Below are 19,013 nucleotides of genomic sequence, written 5' to 3'. Positions count from 1 at the left end.
AAAAAATGAAGTTGCGATAAAGAAGTTGGAAAGCTGATTAAATTGTATGGCAGTTATTAGCATGTGGGTGTTAGGAATTAATTATTGTTTAGGGCACGAGCCTCAAAGCATATTCCAGAGGCACTTTGCTTTCATCAAATTGTGATTCAAGCTGGTGTGTGCATACGTGAGTGCGCGTGTATGTGTGTATGTCTGTTTGTGTGTATGTGTGCGCATGTGCATGCTTAGTTGCGCATGCACGTGTGTGCTTGTGAAACAGTAAGTATAAGTATTTGTATGTGTTTTCACTTTGGAATATTTGTCTAGCAAACACCAGGGCAAGTTGCTTCAGTGTAAGTAGAAGACATTTAGTTTAATTGCCTTGCTCAAGGCAACAGCTGCTGAATCACCACATTTCATAGTCAAACAGAAAGTGTTGCATGTATTTAAAACATAATCATAAACTGGTCATAACAAGTCATGATTTTGTCAGCTGTTTTAGCAGAGCTTTGATTTGTCCTTTGTAAAGTCGGAGTAATGGGCGGCAGGTACCCTAGGGGTTAGAGAGGAGAACCAGCAGCCGAAGGGTTGCCAGTTCTAGTCCCTGGTCTGACAGGAAATCTGTCAGAAAGTGAGCTGGCAATCGGAGGGTTGCTGGTATCAAATCCTAGATGCTTTTGCCTGCCGTTGTGCCCTTGAGCAAGGCACTTAACCCCCCACTACAACTGCTCAATGGACACCCTTCTACAATATGTATGTATGTGTGTCTTTTGGAGGGGTTGGGATAAAAAAGCGGAAGTAACATTTCGGTTGGACCTTGTGTACAACTGACGAATAAAGTGATCTTATATCGTCAGTTTAAAGTGTTCTAATCCTGAGTGTTGGTTGTGTCCAGCATATCCCTCCTCTGCGTTGAACAGGCGTGTGTGCTCAGGTCGTCGCTGGTTGCTCCTTTCATAACCCTGTCTTCCTTACTAATGCACACCCAGCGGCTGACCCAAAACATCGCCAGCGGAGGAGAGGCACTCGGAGCGGCCTGCTGGTTCGATTTAGGAGGCACGCACACCACCCACCGCTTCCAAGTATCCTACTCGCTAATGTTCAATCTTTGGTTAACAAATTCGATGAACTATGGGCAAGGATTTCTTTCCAGAGAGACATCAAGGCCTGTAACATACTCTGTTTCACGGAAACATGGCTCTCTTGGGATATTCTGTCGAAATCGGTCCAGCCAGATGGGTTCTCAGTTCATCGAGCAGACAGGAATAAATATCTCTCCGGGAAGCAGAAGGGCGGAGGTGTGTGTTTCATGATTAATGACTCATGGTGTAATTGTAGTAACATACAGGAACTAGTGTCCTTCTGTTCACCCGACCTAGAATATCTCACAATCAAATGCCGACGGTACTATCTCCCAAGATAATTTTATTTGGTTATAGTCACGGCCGTGTATATCCGCCCTCAAGCCGATACAACGACGGCCCTCAAAGAACTTCACTAGACTTTATGCAAACTGGAAAACACATATCCTGAGGCTGCATTTATTGTAGCCGGGGATTCTAACAAAGCAAATATGAGGACTAGGCTGCCGAAGTTCTATCAACATATCGACTGTTGTACTCGCGCTGCTAAAATCCTCGACCATTGCTATTCAAACTTCCGGGATGGTTATAAGGCCCTCCCCCGCCCTCCTTTCGGCAAATCTGACCACGACTCCATTTTGCTTCTCCCTTCCTATAGGCAGAAACTCAAACAGGAAGTACCCATGCTAAGGACTATTCAACGCTGGTCTGACCAATCGGAATCCACGCTTCAAGATTGTTTTGATCACACGGACTGGGATATTTTCCGGGTAGCTTCCGAAAATAATTTAGACGAATACACTGAAACAGTGACTGAGTTTATGAGGAAGTGTATAGGTGATGTTGTGTCCACTGTGACTATTAAAACCTACCCTAACCAAAAACCATGGATAGACGGCAGCATTCGCGCAAATCTAAAAGCGCGAACCACCGCATTCAACCATGGCAAGGTGACTGGGAATATGGCAGAATACAAACAGTGTAGCTACTCACTCCGCAAGGCAATTAAACTGGCAAAACATCAGTATAGAGACAAAGTGGAGTCGCAATTCAACGGCTCAGACACAAGACATATGTGGCAGGGTCTACAGACAATCACAGACTACAAAAAGAAAACCAGCCACGCCGCCGACACCAACGTCTCGCTTCCAGACAAGCTAAACACCTTCTTCGCCCACTTTGAGGATAACACAGTGCCACTGATGAGGCCCACTACCAAGGACTGTGGCCTCTCCTTCTCCATGGCCGACGTGATTAAGACATTTTAAGCATGTTAACCCCTACAAGGCTGCCGGCCCAGACCGCATCCCTAGCCGCGTCCTCAGAGCATGCGCAGACCAGCTGGCTGGTGTGTTTATGGACATATTCAATCTCTCCCTTTCCCAGTCTGCTGTTCCCACATGCCTCAGGATGGCCACCATTGTTCCTGTACCCAAGAAAGCAAAGGTAACTGAACTAAATGACTATCGCCCTGTAGCACTCACCTATGTCATCATGAAGTGCTTTGAGAGACTAGTCAAGCATCATATAACATCTACCTTAGTTGTCACCCTAGACCCACTTCAATTTGCTTACCGCCCCAATAGATCCACAGACGATGCAATCGCCATCACATTGCACACTGCCCTATCCCATCTGGACAAGAGGAATACCTATGTAAGAATGCTGTTCATTGACTATAGCTCAGCATTCAACACCATAGTACCCTCCAAGCTCATCATTAAGCTCGAGGCCCTGGGTCTGAACCCCGCCCTGTGCAACTAGGTCCTGGACTTCCTGACGGGCCGCCCCCAGGTGGTGAAGGTAGGAAACAACATCTCCACTTCACTGATCCTCAACACTGGGGCCCCACAAGGATGCGTGCTCAGCCCCCTCCTGTACTCCCTGTTCACCCATGACTGCGTGGCCAAGCACGCCTCCAACTCAATCATCAAGTTTGCAGATGACACCACAGTAGTAGGCTTGATTACCAACAATGACGAGACCGCCTACAGGGAGGAGGTGAGGGTTCTGGGAGTGTGATGCCAGGAAAATAACCTCTCACTCAACATCAACAAAACAAAGGAGACGATCGTGGACTTCAGGAAACAGCAGAGGGTGCACCCCCCTATCCACATCGACGGGACCGCAGTGGAGAAGGTGGAAAGCTTCAAGTGCCTTGGCATACCCATCACCGACAAACTGAAATGGTCCACCCACGCAGATAGTGTGGTGAAGAAGGCGCAACAGAGCCTCTTCAACCTCAGGAGGCTGAAGAAATTCAGCTTAGCACCTAAAACCCTCACAAACCTTTACAGATGCACAATCGAGAGCATCCTGTCGGGCTGTATCACCGCTTGATATGGCAACTGCACCGCCCACAACCGCAGGGCTCTCTAGAGGGTGGTGCGGTCTGCCGAACGCATTACCGGGGGCAAACTACCAGCCCTCCAAGACACATACATCACCCAATGTCACAGGAAGGCCAAAAAGCTCATCAAGGACATCAACCACCCGAGCCACTGCCTGTTCACCCCGCTATCATCCAGAAGGCGAGGTCAGTACAGGTGCATCAAAGCTGGGAGCAAGAGAAAGAAAAACAGCTTCTATCTCAAGGCCATCAGACTGTTAAATAGCCATCACTAGCACATTAGAGGCTGCTGCTGCCTATTGAAATCACTGGCCACTTTAAGAAATGGAACACTAGTCACTTTAATAATGTTTACATATCTTGCACTACTCATCTCATATGTATATACTGCATTCTATTCTATAATATTCTACTGTATCTTAGTCCATGCCGCTCTGTCATTGCTTGTCCATATATGCATATATTCTTAAATCCCATTCCTTACTAGTTTTGTGTGTATTGGGTATATGTTGTGAAATTGTTAGATATTACTGCACTGTCGGAGCTAGAAGCACAAGCATTTCGCTACACCCGCTATAACATCTGCTAAACACATGTATGTGACAAATACATTTGTTGTGTTCTCAGGTGAGCTGTGGGAGCCAGACTCCTGCAGGACTGTTATTGTGGGCCCAGAGCCGGTGCGGACTCTTCTGGTACTGGAGGACTCTGTGTGGGCCAGCTGTGCCAACTCTGTGACCGTCATCGAGGGCTCCAGCCTTGCCACCCAGGTACAATAGGAGATGCACCATGTGCTTTATACTTTGCACAACAGCACACAAACACAAGCCTCCTGAAATGCTCCTGAAAAGCATCTTCATCTCCGTCTGGCATACTTTTCACAACTGCCTTAGAGCAGAGGCTCATGCACAGAATAGTCTCAACAATCCCAACAATATCCTGTCCTTTCCTCAACACTCAATTCAACACGCTTACTATTGGAATTGTAAACTATATTGGAACTTAAATCTCCTTTAGTCCTACATTGTTACTTACCCTGAGTACAGAATGAGTTTTGAGCCAGCAGTTGCTCTCTGTGCTTGTACACTTTCCTGCCTGTCCAGTCCTCTGGAGATCAGAGCTTAGCCAGCTGAGTGACCACGCAAAGGAGACAAGGTTCTGTCTGGCTGGCTCCAGCATATCCCTCCTCTGCGTTGAACAGGCGTGTGTGCTCAGGTCGTCGCTGGTCGCTCCTTTCATAACCCTGTCTTCCTTACTAATGCACACCCTAGAGGGCTGACACTGGAGCTGTGATGCAGAACCGGGATCAGGGAAGCAGCACTTGCCCCTGGGGCTGAGCAATAACTTTGTGATGGGGGCGCAGGCCAGGGTCGTGATCACTCAGACTCACCCCTCTCTACTACTTTAGTGGTCTAGCCAGTTGACCTAAGTTAGAACAGCCTTATTGTCAGCTCTGCTCTATTTTGAATTGATGATCCTTGATAGAGCCGGCGGTTAACACGGTGGGCTACACTGCGCTCCCTGCAAAGCTCCTGTGTAAATGGGCAGCGCCACACTGGGGTGACAATGCGGTGTGCCAAGCAAACAGAAGAAAGCCCCTCAGACAGCCCTGTGGATCTGCATCCATCTCTCCTCCTTCTCCCCCTTTTCCTCCCTTAGTGGTCTTGAAGCGACCTGTGTGTGTGCTCTGCATTATGACAGAGTTGTGGGAATTGCCCATCTGCCCTCAAAAAGAAGGGTTCTAAATCAGGCCTGTCGTCAGAGCCTAACCAGGCAAGCCAGGCAGTATCCAATGTTGTCAAGGATGGCGGTCACGCAGCCCTGTAAACAAATATCACTTCCACTAACCTCTTCAATTAAATTACCCTACCAGTTAATTCATTATTACTGTGGCTATGGCATTGTTTTGTTTTTGGCCTCACTAGTATACATGGAAAGATCAAATTTAAAGCAGCCAGATAATGACATATCTAGTGAAACATATGCTAGACAAGGTGTCATGATGATAGGGTGTCAGCCAATGATTAGCCTGTTAAATAAGAATTAGTCTGTTCAAATCAAAATCACTGATTAGCCCCCCCTCATAATTCAAATAAAATAAAATAAAATTGTATTTGCCACATGCGCCGAGTACAACCTTACAGTGAAATGGTTACTTACAAGCCCTTAACCAACAATGCAGTTTTAAGAAAAATAAGTGTTAAGTAAAAAATAAAATAAGTAAAAAATAAAATAAAAAAATATTTAAAGAGCAGCAGTAAAATAAAATAACAGTAGAGGGCTATATACAGGGGGGGTACCGGTACAGAGTCAATGTTTGGGGGCACAGGTTAGTCGAGGTAATTTAGGTAATATGTACATGTGGTTAGAGTTAAAGTGACTATGCAGAGCGGCAGGTAGCTTAGTGGTTAAGAGCGTTGTGCCAGTAACCGAAAGGTCGCTGGTTCTAATCCCCGAGCCGACTAGGTGAAAAATCTGTCGATGTGCCCTTGAGCAAGGCACTTAACCCTAATTGCTCCTGTAAGTCGCTCTGGATAAGAGCGTCTGCTAAATGACGTAAATGTATAATATACACAGTAGTTTCTTGATAGTATGACCATCTGGACTATCCAAATAAACTGTGACCAAACATATTTTTTTTATGGTTGCACTTGAAAATGGAAGAGATGCAGTATCCTCTCCTCCCAGGAGGAGCAGAGCATGCACCTACTGCTGCGGAGTCAATTAAAAGAGAAAGCACATCAAAAGGTTATATTCTCTCCCCACTCTCAAACAAAGGAGGTCCCTCTGGCAAGGGCACACAAACAGGTGGTAATCCCTGTCCGCCGGTGCACGGGGGGAGCATCCCTCATCACCCCTCTCTCTCTCTCTCTCACACTCTCACTCTCTCACTCTCTCACTCTGTCTCTCTCTCTTTCTGACTAATCTCTTAGCCCCTGACTCATGAACTAAGAGTGAGAGGACCCGGGAGATGATGCCAGAGCCAGCCCCTGTCATGGTGCAGACCTTGGGGGGTAGCATGCCTAGCCATGATAAGGCATGTTGCTCTTCCTCGGCGACTCATTAAGAGTTTGTGCCTGAAAATACTTATCTTTTCCTGTGCTCTTGAGAAGTTGGAGGGTAGGAGGATGTCGTATACTGACACAGTTGAAAAGATGCCCCCTTCTATGAATCATTGGTGCAGTTAATTACAAGCTCAAGAGAGACACACTATGGCCTTCTGAGAAAGCAGGGTTGGTAATTTCCAGTCATCTGGCCTTCTTGGGTTTTGTGGAACCCTCTAAAGAGGGCTACATTCAGATTTTCTACTGGTCTTTTGTTATCAAGTACTTCAAAATCAAATGTAATCAAATGTTATTTGTCACATGCGCTGAATACAACAGCTATAGACCTTACCGTGAAATGCTTACTTACAAGCCCTTAACCAACAATCCTGTTCGGCCCTCCTTTTCCTGTAGTCCATGATCCTTTGTCTTGCTCACATTGAGGGAGAGGTTGTTGTCCTGGCACCACACTGCCAGGTCTCTGACCTCCTCCCTATAGGCTGTCTCATTGTTGTCGGTGATCAGGCCTACCACTGTTGTGTCATCAGTAAACTTAATGATGGTGTTGGAGTCGTGCTTGGCCACGCAGTCGTGGGTGAACAGCGAGTACAGGAGCGGACTAAGCACACACCCCTGAAGGGCCCCAATGTTGAGGAGCAGCGTGGCAGATGTGTTGTTGCCTACCCTTACCACCTAGGGGCGGCCAGTCAGGAAGTCCAGGATCCAGTTGCAGAGGGAGGTGTTTAGTCCCAGGGTCCTTAGCTTAGTGATGGGCTTTGTGGGCACTATGGTGTTGAACGCTGAGCTGTAGTCAATGAACAGCATTCTCACATAGGTGTGCCTTTTGTCCAGGTGGTAAAGGGCAGTGTGGAGTGCGATTGAGATTGCGTCATCTGAGGATCTGTTGGGGAGGTATGTGAATTGGATTGGGTCTAGGGTTTCCGGGATGATGGTGTTGATGTGAGTCATGACCAGCCTTTCAAAGCACTTCATGGCTACCGACGTGAGTGCTACAGGGCGATAGTTATTTAGGCAGGTTACCTTCACTTTCTTGGGCACAGTGACTATGGTGGTCTGCTTGAAACATGTAGGTATTACAGACTCGGTCAGGGAGACACTTGCCAGTTGGTCCATGCATGCTCTGAGTACACGTCCTGGTAATCCGTCTGGCCCAGTGGCCTTGTGAATGTTGACCTGTTTAAAGGTCTTGCTCACATCGGCTACGGAGAGCGTGATCACACAGTCGGCCGGAACAGCTGGTGCTCTCATTCATGTTTCAGTGTTGCTTGCCTCGAAGCGAGCATAAAAGGCATTTAGCTCATCTGGTAGGCTCGCATCACTGGGAAGCTTGCGGCTGGTTTTCCCTTTGTAATGCGTAATAGTTTGCAAGCCCTGCCATATCTGACGAGCGTCAGAGCCGGTGTAGTAGGATTCAATCTTAGTCCTGTATTGATGCTTTGCCTGTTTGATGGTTCGTCTGAGGGCATAGCGGGATTTATTTTTAGTGTCCCGCTGCTTGAAAGTGGCAGCTCTAGCATTTAGCTCAGTGCGGATGTTGCCTGTAATCCATGGCTTCTGGTTGGGATATGTACTCATACCTGTGGGGACGACGTCGTCGATGCACTTATTGATGAAGCCGGTGACTGAGGAGGTATACTCCTCAATGCCATTGGATGAATCCCGAAACATATTCCAATCTGTGCTAGCAAAACAGTCCTGTAGCGTAGCATCTGCGTCATCTGACCACTTCTGTATTGAGCGAGTTACTGGTACTTCCTCCTTTAGTTTTTGCTTGTAAGCAGGAATCAGGAGAATATAATTATGGTCAGATTTGTATGCGTCTCTGTGTGTGGAGTAAAGGTGGTCTAGAGTTTTTATCTCTCTGGTTGCACATGTGACATGCTGGTAGAAATTAGGTCAAATGGATTTTAGTTTGCCTGCATTAAAGTCCCCGGCCACTAGGAGCGCCACTTCTGGATGAGCATTTTCTTGTTTGCTTATGGCCGTATACTGCTCGTTGAGTGCAGTCTTAGGTTTGTGGTGGTAAATAGACAGCTACGAATAATATAGATGAAAACTCTCTTGGTAGATAGTGTGGTCTACAGCTTATCATGAGGTACTATACCTCAGGTGAGCAATACCTCGAGACATCTTTAATATTAGACATCACGCAACAGCTGTTATTGACAAATAGACACACACCCCCACCCCTCGTCTTACCAGATGTAGCTGTTCTGTCCTTCGTCATTCAGCCACAACTCGGTGAAACATAAGATATTATAGTTTTTAATGTCCCGTTGGTAGGATAGTCTCGAACGGAGATCATCCAGTTTATTTTCCAGTGATTGCACGTTGACCAGTAGAACGGATGGTAGAGGCGGGTTACCCACTCGCCGACAAATTCTCACAAGGCACCCCGATCTCCGCCCCCTGTATTTCCGTCTTTTCTTCACGCGAATGACAGAGATTTGGGCCTGGTCTCAGAGAAGCAGTATATCCTTCGCATTGAACTCATTAATTAATACATCTTCGTCCAGTTCGAGGTGAGTAATCGCTGTTCTGATTTCCAGAAGCTCTTTTCGGTCATAAGAGACGGTAGCAGCAACATTATGTACAAAATAAGTTACAAACAATGTGAAAACACAAACAAAATAGCACAGTTGGTTAGAGCCCGTAAAACGGCAGCCTTCCCCTCCGGCGCCACAACGTGTAGGCAGGTTGATTAGGATTCAAACCTTCTCAAACAGCCTTATTCATATTGTTAGAGGAGCTGCTACCACAGTAATGTGATTTGTATCGCATACTGTACAAGGTAAATTATTGGATTCTTCACACACCACACTAAGATATTATCCCATTCCACTTCCTTTCCAAGCTTATTTTTATTACATGAAAGCATGCTTTGTTTTTATACTTACAAGACCATCAGGCTTGTTTGACTGAGCTGTTTTGTCTTGTAGTAATGTGGTGCCTGCCTTTATTTCCTTTAATCTTTATTTTAGCAATATAAATCAAATCACATTTTATTTGTCACATGCTTTGTAAACAACAAATGTGACTAACAGTGAAATGCTATTTGTTTAACTATTTAGCAGTCTTTTGGCCTGTTCAGGGTCTTGTTGGTTCAAGACTTGATGCATCAGTACCACTTGCCGTGCGGTAGCAGGGAAAACAGTCCATGACTTGGGTCTTTGACCACTTTTAGGGCCTTCCTCTGACATTGCCTGGTATAGAGGTCCTGGATACAAGACATCATTGAGAAAATGTTTTATTTTCATAATAACATTCTTTTTTTTGGTCAGTAGGTGCCCATCATAACAACAGGTTGTGGTGGTGTGTTGGACACAGTTACTCAGATAGAAAAAGCCTGTCTGCATTCCTGATTTCTGTAATGTTAGCTTATCTGTGTAATATTGACATAAGCTCAGAATATGCAAACATGGTCCTGTTTAATCAATTGCTGTGATGATCATTGGACAGTTCATTACCTCTGTCAAATGAATATGTAGCTTAAAGTTATGTTTGTATTAGTTTTTCTTCTTGCAATAAAGATGGTGATGCTACAATTTACAATAGGCCTATATCTAAAAATACATACAGCCTAAGGATGTGGTGCTAATATACTGTATACACACACATTATTTTAATAGCATGACACTGTAAAATCCATTATCCCTCTGAAGAGTATGAATTAGTGGTGTGTGAAGAATCCAATAATTGACCTTGTATGCGGTACAAATCACATTATTGTGGAAGCACCTCCTCTAAGAGTATGAATTAGACTGTTTGAGACGGTTTGAATCCTAAGAAACCTGCCTACACATTGTTTGAAGTATAATAGACCAACATACAGTGGCTTGCGAAAGTATTCAACCCCCTTGGTATTTTTCCTATTTTGTTGCCTTACAACCTGGAATTAAAATGGATTTTTGGGGGGTTTGTATCATTTGATTTACACAAGATGCCTACCACTTTGAAGATGCAAAATAATTTTTGGGGTGAAACAAACAAGAAATAAGACAAAAAAAAACAGAAAATTTGAGTGTGCATAACTATTCACCCCCCAAAGTCAATACTTTGTAGAGCCACCTTTTGCAGCAATTACAGCTGCAAGTCTCTTGGGGTATGTCTCTATAAGCTTGGCACATCTAGCCACTGGGATTTTGGCCCATTCTTCAAGGCAAAACTGCTCCAGCTCCTTCAAGTTGGATTGGTTCCGCTGGTGTACAGCAATCTTTAAGTCTTACCGCAGATTCTCAATTGGATTGAGGTCTGGGCTTTGAATAGGCCATTCCAATACATTTTAATGTTTCCCCTTAAACCACTCGAGTGTTGCTTTAGCAGTATGCTTAGGGTCATTGTCCTGCTGGAAGGTGAACCTCCGTCCCAGTCTCAAATCTATGGAAGACTGAAACAGGTTTCCCTCAAGAATTTCCCTGTATTTAGCGCCATCCATCATTCCTTCAATTCTGACCAGTTTCCCAGTCCCTGCCGATGGAAAAACATCCCCACAGCATGATGCTGCCACCACTATGCTTCATGGTGTTCTCGGGGTGTTGAGAGGTGTTGGGTTTGCGACAGACTTAACTTTTTCCTTGATGGCCAAAAAGCTCTATTTCAGTCTCATCTGACCAGAGTACCTTCTTCCATATGTTTGGGGAGTCCCCCACATGCCTTTTGGCGAACACCAAACATGTTTGCTTTAAGCAATGGCTTTTTTCTGGCCACTCTTCCGTAAAGCCCAGCTCTGTGGAGTGTACGGCTTAAAGTGGTCATATGGACAGATACTCCAATCTCCGCTGTGGAGCTTTGCAGCTCCGTCAGGGTTATCTTTGGTCTCTTTGTTGCCTCTCTGATTAATGCCCTCCTTGCCTGGTCCGTGAGTTTTGGTGGGCGGCCCTCTCTTGGCAGGTTTGTTGTTGTGCCATATTCTTTCAATTTTTTTTAATAATGGATTTAATGGTGCTCCGTGGGATGTTTAAAGTTTCTGATATTTTTTTATAACCCAACCCTGATCTGTACTTCTCCACAAATTTGTCCCTGACCTGTTTGGAGAGCTCCTTGGTCTTCATGGTGCCGCTTGCTTGGTGGTGCCCCTTGCTTAGTGGTGTTGCAGACTCTGGGGCCTTTCAGAACAGGTGTATACAGTGGGGAGAACAAGTATTTTGATACACTGCCGATTTTGCAGGTTTTCCTGCTTACAAAGCATGTAGAGTGTGAGAGACGGAATCTAAAACAAAAATCCAGAATATCACATTGTAGGATTTTTAAGTAATTAATTTGCATTTTATTGCATGACATAAGTATTTGATCACCTACCAACCAGTAAGAATTCCGGCTCTCACAGACCTGTTAGTTTTTCTTTAAGAAGCCCTCCTGTTCTCCACTCATTACCTGTTTTAACTGCACCTTTTTGAACTCGTTACCTGTATAAAAGACACCTGTCCACACACTCAATCAAACAGACTCCAACCTCTCCACAATGGCCAAGACCAGAGAGATGTGTAAGGACATCAGGGATAAAATTGTAGACCTGCACAAGGCTGGGATGGGCTACAGGACAATAGGCAAGCAGCTTGGTGAGAAGGCAACAACTGTTGGCGCAATTATTAGAAAATGGAAGAAGTTCAAGATGACAGTCAATCACCCTCGGTCTGGGGCTCCATGCAAGATCTCACCTCATGGGGCATCAATGATCATGATGAAGGTGAGGGATAAGCCCAGAACTACATGGCAGGACCTGGTCAATGACCTGAAGAGAGCTGGGACCACAGTCTCAAAGAAAACCATTAGTAACACAGTACGCCGTCATGGATTAAAATCCTGCAGGTCCCCCTGCTCAAGCCAGCGCATGTCCAGGCCCATCTGAAGTTTGCCAATGACCATCTGGATGATCCAGAGGAGGAATGGGAGAAGGTCATGTGGTCTGATGAGACAAAAATAGAGCTTTTTGGTCTAAACTCCACTTGCCGTGTTTGGAGGAAGAAGAAGGATGAGTACAACCCCAAGAACACCATCCCAACCGTGAAGCACGGAGGTGGAAACATCATTCTTTGGGGATGCTTTTCTGCAACGGGGACAGGATGACTGCACAGTATTGAGGGGAGGATGGATGGGGCCATGTATCGCGAGATCTTGGCCAACAACCTCCTTCCCTCAGTAAGAGCATTGAAGATGGGTCGTGGCTGGGTCTTCCAGCATGACAACGACCCGAAACACACAGCCAGGGCAACTAAGGAGTGGCTCCGTAAGAAGCATCTAAAGGTCCTGGAGTGGCCTAGCCAGTCTCCAGACCTGAACCCAATAGAACATCTTTGGAGGGAGCTGAATGTCCGTATTGCCCAGCGACAGCCCCGAAACCTGAAGGATCTGGAGAAGGTCTGTATGGAGGTGTGGGCCAAAATCCCTGCTGCAGTGTGTGCAAACCTGGTCAAGACCTACAGGAAACGTATGATCTCTGTAATTGCAAACAAAGGTTTCTGTACCAAATATTAAGTTCTGCTTTTCTGATGTATCAAATACTTATGTCATGCAATAAAATACAAATTAATTACTTAAAAATCATACAATGGGATTTTCTGGATTTTTGTTTTAGATTCCGTCTCTCACAGTTGAAGTGTACCTATGATAAAAAAAATTACAGACCTCTACATGCTTTGTAAGTAGGAAAACCTGCAAAATCGGCAGTGTATCAAATACTTGTTCTCCCCACTGTATATACTGAGATCATGTGACACTTAGATTGCACACAGGTGGACTTTATTTAACTAATTATGTGACTTCTGAAGGTAATTGGATGCACCAGATCTTATTTAGGGGCTTCATAGCAAAGGGGGTGAATACATATGCTCGCACCACTTTTCCGTTATTTATTTTTTAGAATTTGTTGAAACAAGTTATTTTTTTCATTTCACTTCACCAATTTGGACTATTTTCTGTATGTCCATTACATGAAATCCAAATAAAAATCCATTTTAATTACAGATTGTAATGCAACAAAATAGGAAAAACTCCAAGGGGGATGAATACTTTGCAAGGCACTGTAGCTACTGTAGTAGGTCAAAGCTCTGTGATGGGAAACCTAGGTAGAGCAAGGATGTAGTAGGCATTGTGGTGCTCATGTGGATTTCCTTTCTTTTTCAGCCTAATTATCACTTAAAGGTGCAATATGCAGAGTTCGCTCGGCTATTTCCTGGTTGCTACATTTCTAAAAGTTTGCTTAATTTCAGTTTATGTGACAAAACAATGACAAAACAAAACAATGAGTGCAGAGAATCATTGTACCATCTAAACCACTCTGAAATATATGTTAACCAAAAATATTGTATTTTCAGCTGTTTGAAGCTGGTGTACAAAACCAAAAGTAAAACATAAGAACGGGAAGCATAGAAATAGCGCAGATTGAACAGATTTACTGCTTCTTAGATGTGCTTGTAATGAGTATGACAGATCTATAACTCACAATTCTATTTGAATTTGGTCAGATCGCCCAAAACGTTACATATTTCAGCTTTAAAACATTGTTTTTTGTTTTTAATCTCCATGTTTTTTACACCGGAAGGTGATTATGCAACATTATTATACAACACTATTAACTACAACTCCTGGAGACGGGTTCTTATATGTCATCGAAACACAGTACTTTCTTTAGTGTGAACATTTTAGTGTGTGCTTGTATGTGGGTGGGTGAGTTTTTATGTGCATGCATACGTTTAAAAAAGTCATATCTATGATATTATAACTTCATTATGGATTAGATGTCTACAATCAGGTCCATAAAATTGTGATGATGTGCAGAGCATTGGTAAAGAAGCAATTACAGACAGTAACATAACATCACATCAAACAGGCAAAGAGTCAATACAGGACTAAGATTGAATGGTACTACACCGGCTCTGACACTCGTCGGATGTGGCAGGGCTTACAAACTATTACAGACTACAAAGGGAAGCACAGCCGCGAGCTGCCCAGTGACACAAGCCTACCAGACAAGCTAAACCACTTCTATGCTCGCTTCGAGGCAAGCAACACTGAAGCATGCATGAGGGCACCAGCTGTTCCGGATGACTATGTGATCACGTTCTCCGTAGCCGATGTGAGTAAGACTTTTTAAGCAGGTCAACATTCACAAGGCCGCAGGGCCAGACGGATTACCAGGACGTGTACTCCGAGCATGTGCTGACCAACTGGCAAGTGTCTTCACTGACATTTTCAACATGTCCCTGACTGAGTCTGTAATACCAACATGTTTCAAGCAGACCACCATAGTCCCCGTGCCCAAGGACACTAAGATAACCTGCCTAAATGACTACCGACCCGTAGCACTGACGTCTGTAGCCATGAAGTGCTTTGAAAGGCTGGTCATGGCTCACATCAACACCATTATCCCAGAAACCCTAGACCCACTCCAATTTTCATACCGCCCCAACAGATCCACAGATGATGCAATCTCTATTACACTCCAAACTGCCCTTTCCCACCTGGACAAGAGGAACACCTACGTGAGAATGCTATTCATTAACTACAGCTCAGCGTTCAACACCATAGTTCCCTCAAAGCTCATCACTAAGCTAAGGATCCTGGGACTAAACACCTACCTCCCCAGATGGTAAGTGTAGGTAACAACACATCTGCCACGCTGATCCTCAACACGGGGGCCCCTCAGGGGTGCATGCTCAGTCTCCTCCTGTACTCCCTGTTCACCCATGACTGCATGGCCAGGCACTGATCACTGATCACCGACAACGATGAGACAGCCAATAGGGAGGAGGTCAGAGACCTGGCCGTGTGGTACCAGGATAACAACCTCTCCCTCAACGTGACCAAGACAAAGGAGATGATTGTGGACTACAGGAAAAAAAAGAGGACTGAGCACGCCCCCATTCTCATCGACGGGGCTGTAGTGGAACAGGTTGAGAGCTTCAAGTTCCTTGGTGTCCACATCACCAACGAACTATCATGGTCCAAACACACCAAGACAGTCGTGAAGAGGGCACGACAAAGCCTATTACCCCTCAGGAGACTGAAAAGATTTGGCATGGGTCCTCAGATCCTCAAAAAGTTATACAGCTGCACCATCGAGAGCATCCTGACTGGTTGCATCACCGCCTGGTATGGCAACTGCTCAGCCTCCGACCGCAAGGCACTACAGAGGGTAGTGTGTATGGCCCAGTACATCACTGGGGCCAAGCTTCCTGCCATCCAGGACCTCTATACCAGGCGGTGTCAGAGGAAGGCCCTCAAAATTGTCTAAGACTCCAGCCACCCTAGTCATAGACTGTTCCCTCTGCTATCGCATGGCAAACGGTACCGGTGCGTCAAGTCTAGGTTCAAAAGGCTTCTCAACAGCTTCTACCCCCAAGCCATAAGACTCCTGAACAGCTAATCATGGCTACCCGGACTACTTGCACTGCCCCCTGTTAATTATTTATGCATAGTCACTTTAACTCTACCCACATGTACTTATTACCTCAACTACCTCAACTAGCCGGTGCCCCTGCACATTGACTCTGCACCGGTACCGCCCTGTATATAGCCTCCCTACTGTTATTTTATTTTAATTCTGCTCTTTTTTCTCAACACATTTCTGTTGTTGTTGTTTTATTTTACTTTTTTATTAAAAGATAAATGCATTGTTGATTAAGCGCTGTAAGTAAGCATTTCACGGTAATGTCTACACCTGTTGTATTCGGCGCATGTGGCAAATACATTTTGATTTGATTTAATTTGTTTTTGATAGCCATAATGCAATATACCGGTATTATAGATTTCCAGATTTCTCTAGGATTATTTTTTTCCCAGATTGGAAACATGTACCTCAGCAGTTCCTCACATAACCCTTATATTTTATAGCAGAGCAAGCCAACCCAGATAGCATCCCGTGATTTGACAAAACAAATCACATCTGGTCTATTGCATTTAGACGAGGATCTCTACATGTAAAATTAATCGGACTTATAAAAAACTCAGATCTACAGTATATCTCATTTAAAATACCAATGTAAACCGGGTCTAAAGGTGGCCATACTGTTTGGTCATTGATTTTATCTACATGTTCTGTGTGTAAGCATTTGCTTTACAGCTCTATGCCTATTTTAAGTCCCATCTCTACTATGGTTTCCATGGTGATGTTATTCACTGCTTCCCTCCTTCCCTCTCTTCCAGAGGTTTGAGGTGCACCCAGACCCCATGGTGAGCGTGGCCCATATGGTGCGGGCTGGGGGAGGAGTCTGGATGGCCTTTAGTGAGGGCTCTTCTATTCGCCTGTTCCACACTGAGACACTGGAGCATCTGCAGGAAATCAACATCTCCACACGAGTATCTTTGCACAACCCAGGTACAGTACAGAATGCCCACCCTCAGGTTGGCATAGGGATTCATCTTGGCCTCCTCATTCCAGGGGCCAATGTTTTCCTTCTGTTTATACAGTAGAGCTCAATGTTACCCTCTAAAACACACCTGCCCTTAAGCCCTCTGATTTAATGCATCACTATAATTTTGACGGCCCATTCTTGGTTGTTCTTGAAGTATTTTAGAAAACACTTAAGTCAAGTGTTGTATGGCACAGCGTCAACTCCACAAGTCTTTGCAATTTTCTATCACGATCAAATTTGTCTTCAAGCACATGCAAATGCATGAGCCTGACCTGCTGTATTAGTGGGCTTAGGAGGAAAACATATGGCATACATTAGTCCGTTTTTGGGGCCCTCATTGTACAAGAGCAATGAGAGGGCACCAATTAAGCCACGCCGACTCTGCGCTCCTTGCTGGAATGGTATTCTGGTCTTGTCTTGTCTTGCTGGAGATAGCTGCTCCTTGGGTCCTGTGCTCCAGGGATTGACCTGAATAAGTAGCATCCGGAACCCGGGAAGCCCTAATGAAGCTGTAGGGTAAGACGCTGGAATTAATAAATAGAGTAGAGTCATGAAGGATGCTGCCAGGCAAATGTTTCATTGCAGGAGTTGCCATGGAAACACTTGTTTTTCCTTCAATGTCCCTGCAAAGCTGGTATTGTGCCAGTTTTGCCCCCTTCTTTCTAACTGCGTCTCTCCATATTTTCTTCTCTCCTCTTTCACCTTTTCTCTCTTCTCACCTTATCTTTCTCCCTTTCATTTTGTGCTGCCACATCTCTTTCTTCTCACCCACCTTCTCTGTCTTCATCTCACCCTCATTCTACCTCTCACTGCAACCCCTTTAGGATGATGTATACAGTACCAGTCAAAAGTTTGGACACACCTACTCATTCAAGGGTTTTTCTTGATTTGTACTGTTTTCTACATTGTAGAATAATAGTGAAGACATCAAAACTATGAAATAATACATATGGAATCATGTAGTAACACAAAAAGTGTTAAACCAATCAAAATATATTTTATATTTGAGATTCTTCAAAGTAGCCACCCTTTGCCTTGATGACAGCTTTGCACACTCTTGGCATTCTCTCAACCAGATTCATGAGGTAGTCACCTGGAATACATTTCAATTAACATGTGTGCCCTTTAAAAAGTTAATTTGTGGAATTTCTTTCCTTCTTAATGCGTTTCAGCCAATCACTTGTGTTGTGACAAGGTAGAGTTGGTATACAGAAGATACCCCTAGTTGGTAAAAGACCAAGTCCATATTATGGCAAGAACAGCTCAAATAAGCAAAGAGAAACAACAGTCCATCAATAATTTAAGACATAAAGGTTAGTAGTCCAGAAAATGTCAAGAACTTTGAAAGTTTCCTCAAGTGCAGTCGCAAAAACCATCAAGAGCTATAATGAAACTGTCTCTCATGAGGTCCGCCACAGGAAAGGAAGACCAGAGTTACCTCTGATGCAGAGGATAGGTTCATTAGAGTTACCAGCCTCAAAACCGGCAATTTTGCAGCCCAAATAAATGCTTCACAGAGTTCAAGTAAAAGACACATCTCAATATCAACTGTTCAGAGGAGACTGCGTGAATCAAGCCTTCGTGGTCGATTGCTGCAAAGAAACCACTACTAAAGGACACCAATAAGAAGAAGAGACTTGTTTGGGCCAAGAAACATGAGCAATGGACATTAGACCAGTGGACATCTGTCCTTCTGTGTGATGAGTCCAAATTTGAGATTTTTGGTTCCAACCGCCGTGTCTTTGTGAGACGCAGAGTAGGTGAATGGATGATCTCTACATGTGTGGTTCCCACTGTGAAGCATGGAGGAGGTAGTGTGTTGGTGTTGGGGTGCTTTGCTGGTGACACTGTCAGTGATTTATTTAGAATTCAAGGCACACTTAACCAGCATGGCTACCACAGCATTCTGCATTGATACGCCATCCCATCTGGTTTGGGCTTAGTGGGACTATCATTTGTTTTTCAACAGGACAATGAACCAACACACATCCAGGCTGTGTAAGGGCTATTTTACCAAGAAGGAGAGTGATGGAGTGCTGCATCAGATGACCTGGCCTCCACAATCCCCCGACCTCAACACAATTGCGATGGTTTGGGATGAGTCCGACCGCAGAGTGAAGGAAAAGCAGCCAACAAGTGCTCAGCATATGTTGGAACTCCTTCAAGACTGTTGGAAAAGTATTCC

General features: G+C 44.7%; 1 protein-coding gene across 1 annotated transcript in view; it reads left to right on the top strand.

The window, feature by feature from the left end:
• Positions 1–19,013, top strand: part of LOC121577721 (rho guanine nucleotide exchange factor 10-like protein) — a 158,694-nt gene that overhangs the window by 127,144 nt on the left and 12,537 nt on the right. Inside the window, exons 24-25 of the mRNA XM_045223702.1 lie at positions 4,039–4,181; positions 16,620–16,791. Coding sequence (XP_045079637.1) covers positions 4,039–4,181; positions 16,620–16,791 — 315 coding nt within the window. The remainder of the gene's footprint in view (positions 1–4,038; positions 4,182–16,619; positions 16,792–19,013) is intronic.

This window comes from Coregonus clupeaformis, chromosome 12 (assembly GCF_020615455.1).
Source record: "Coregonus clupeaformis isolate EN_2021a chromosome 12, ASM2061545v1, whole genome shotgun sequence".
NCBI lineage: Eukaryota > Metazoa > Chordata > Actinopteri > Salmoniformes > Salmonidae > Coregonus > Coregonus clupeaformis.
Note: the sequence above shows the minus strand (reverse complement) of the source record. Positions and strands in the feature narration are given on the sequence as shown.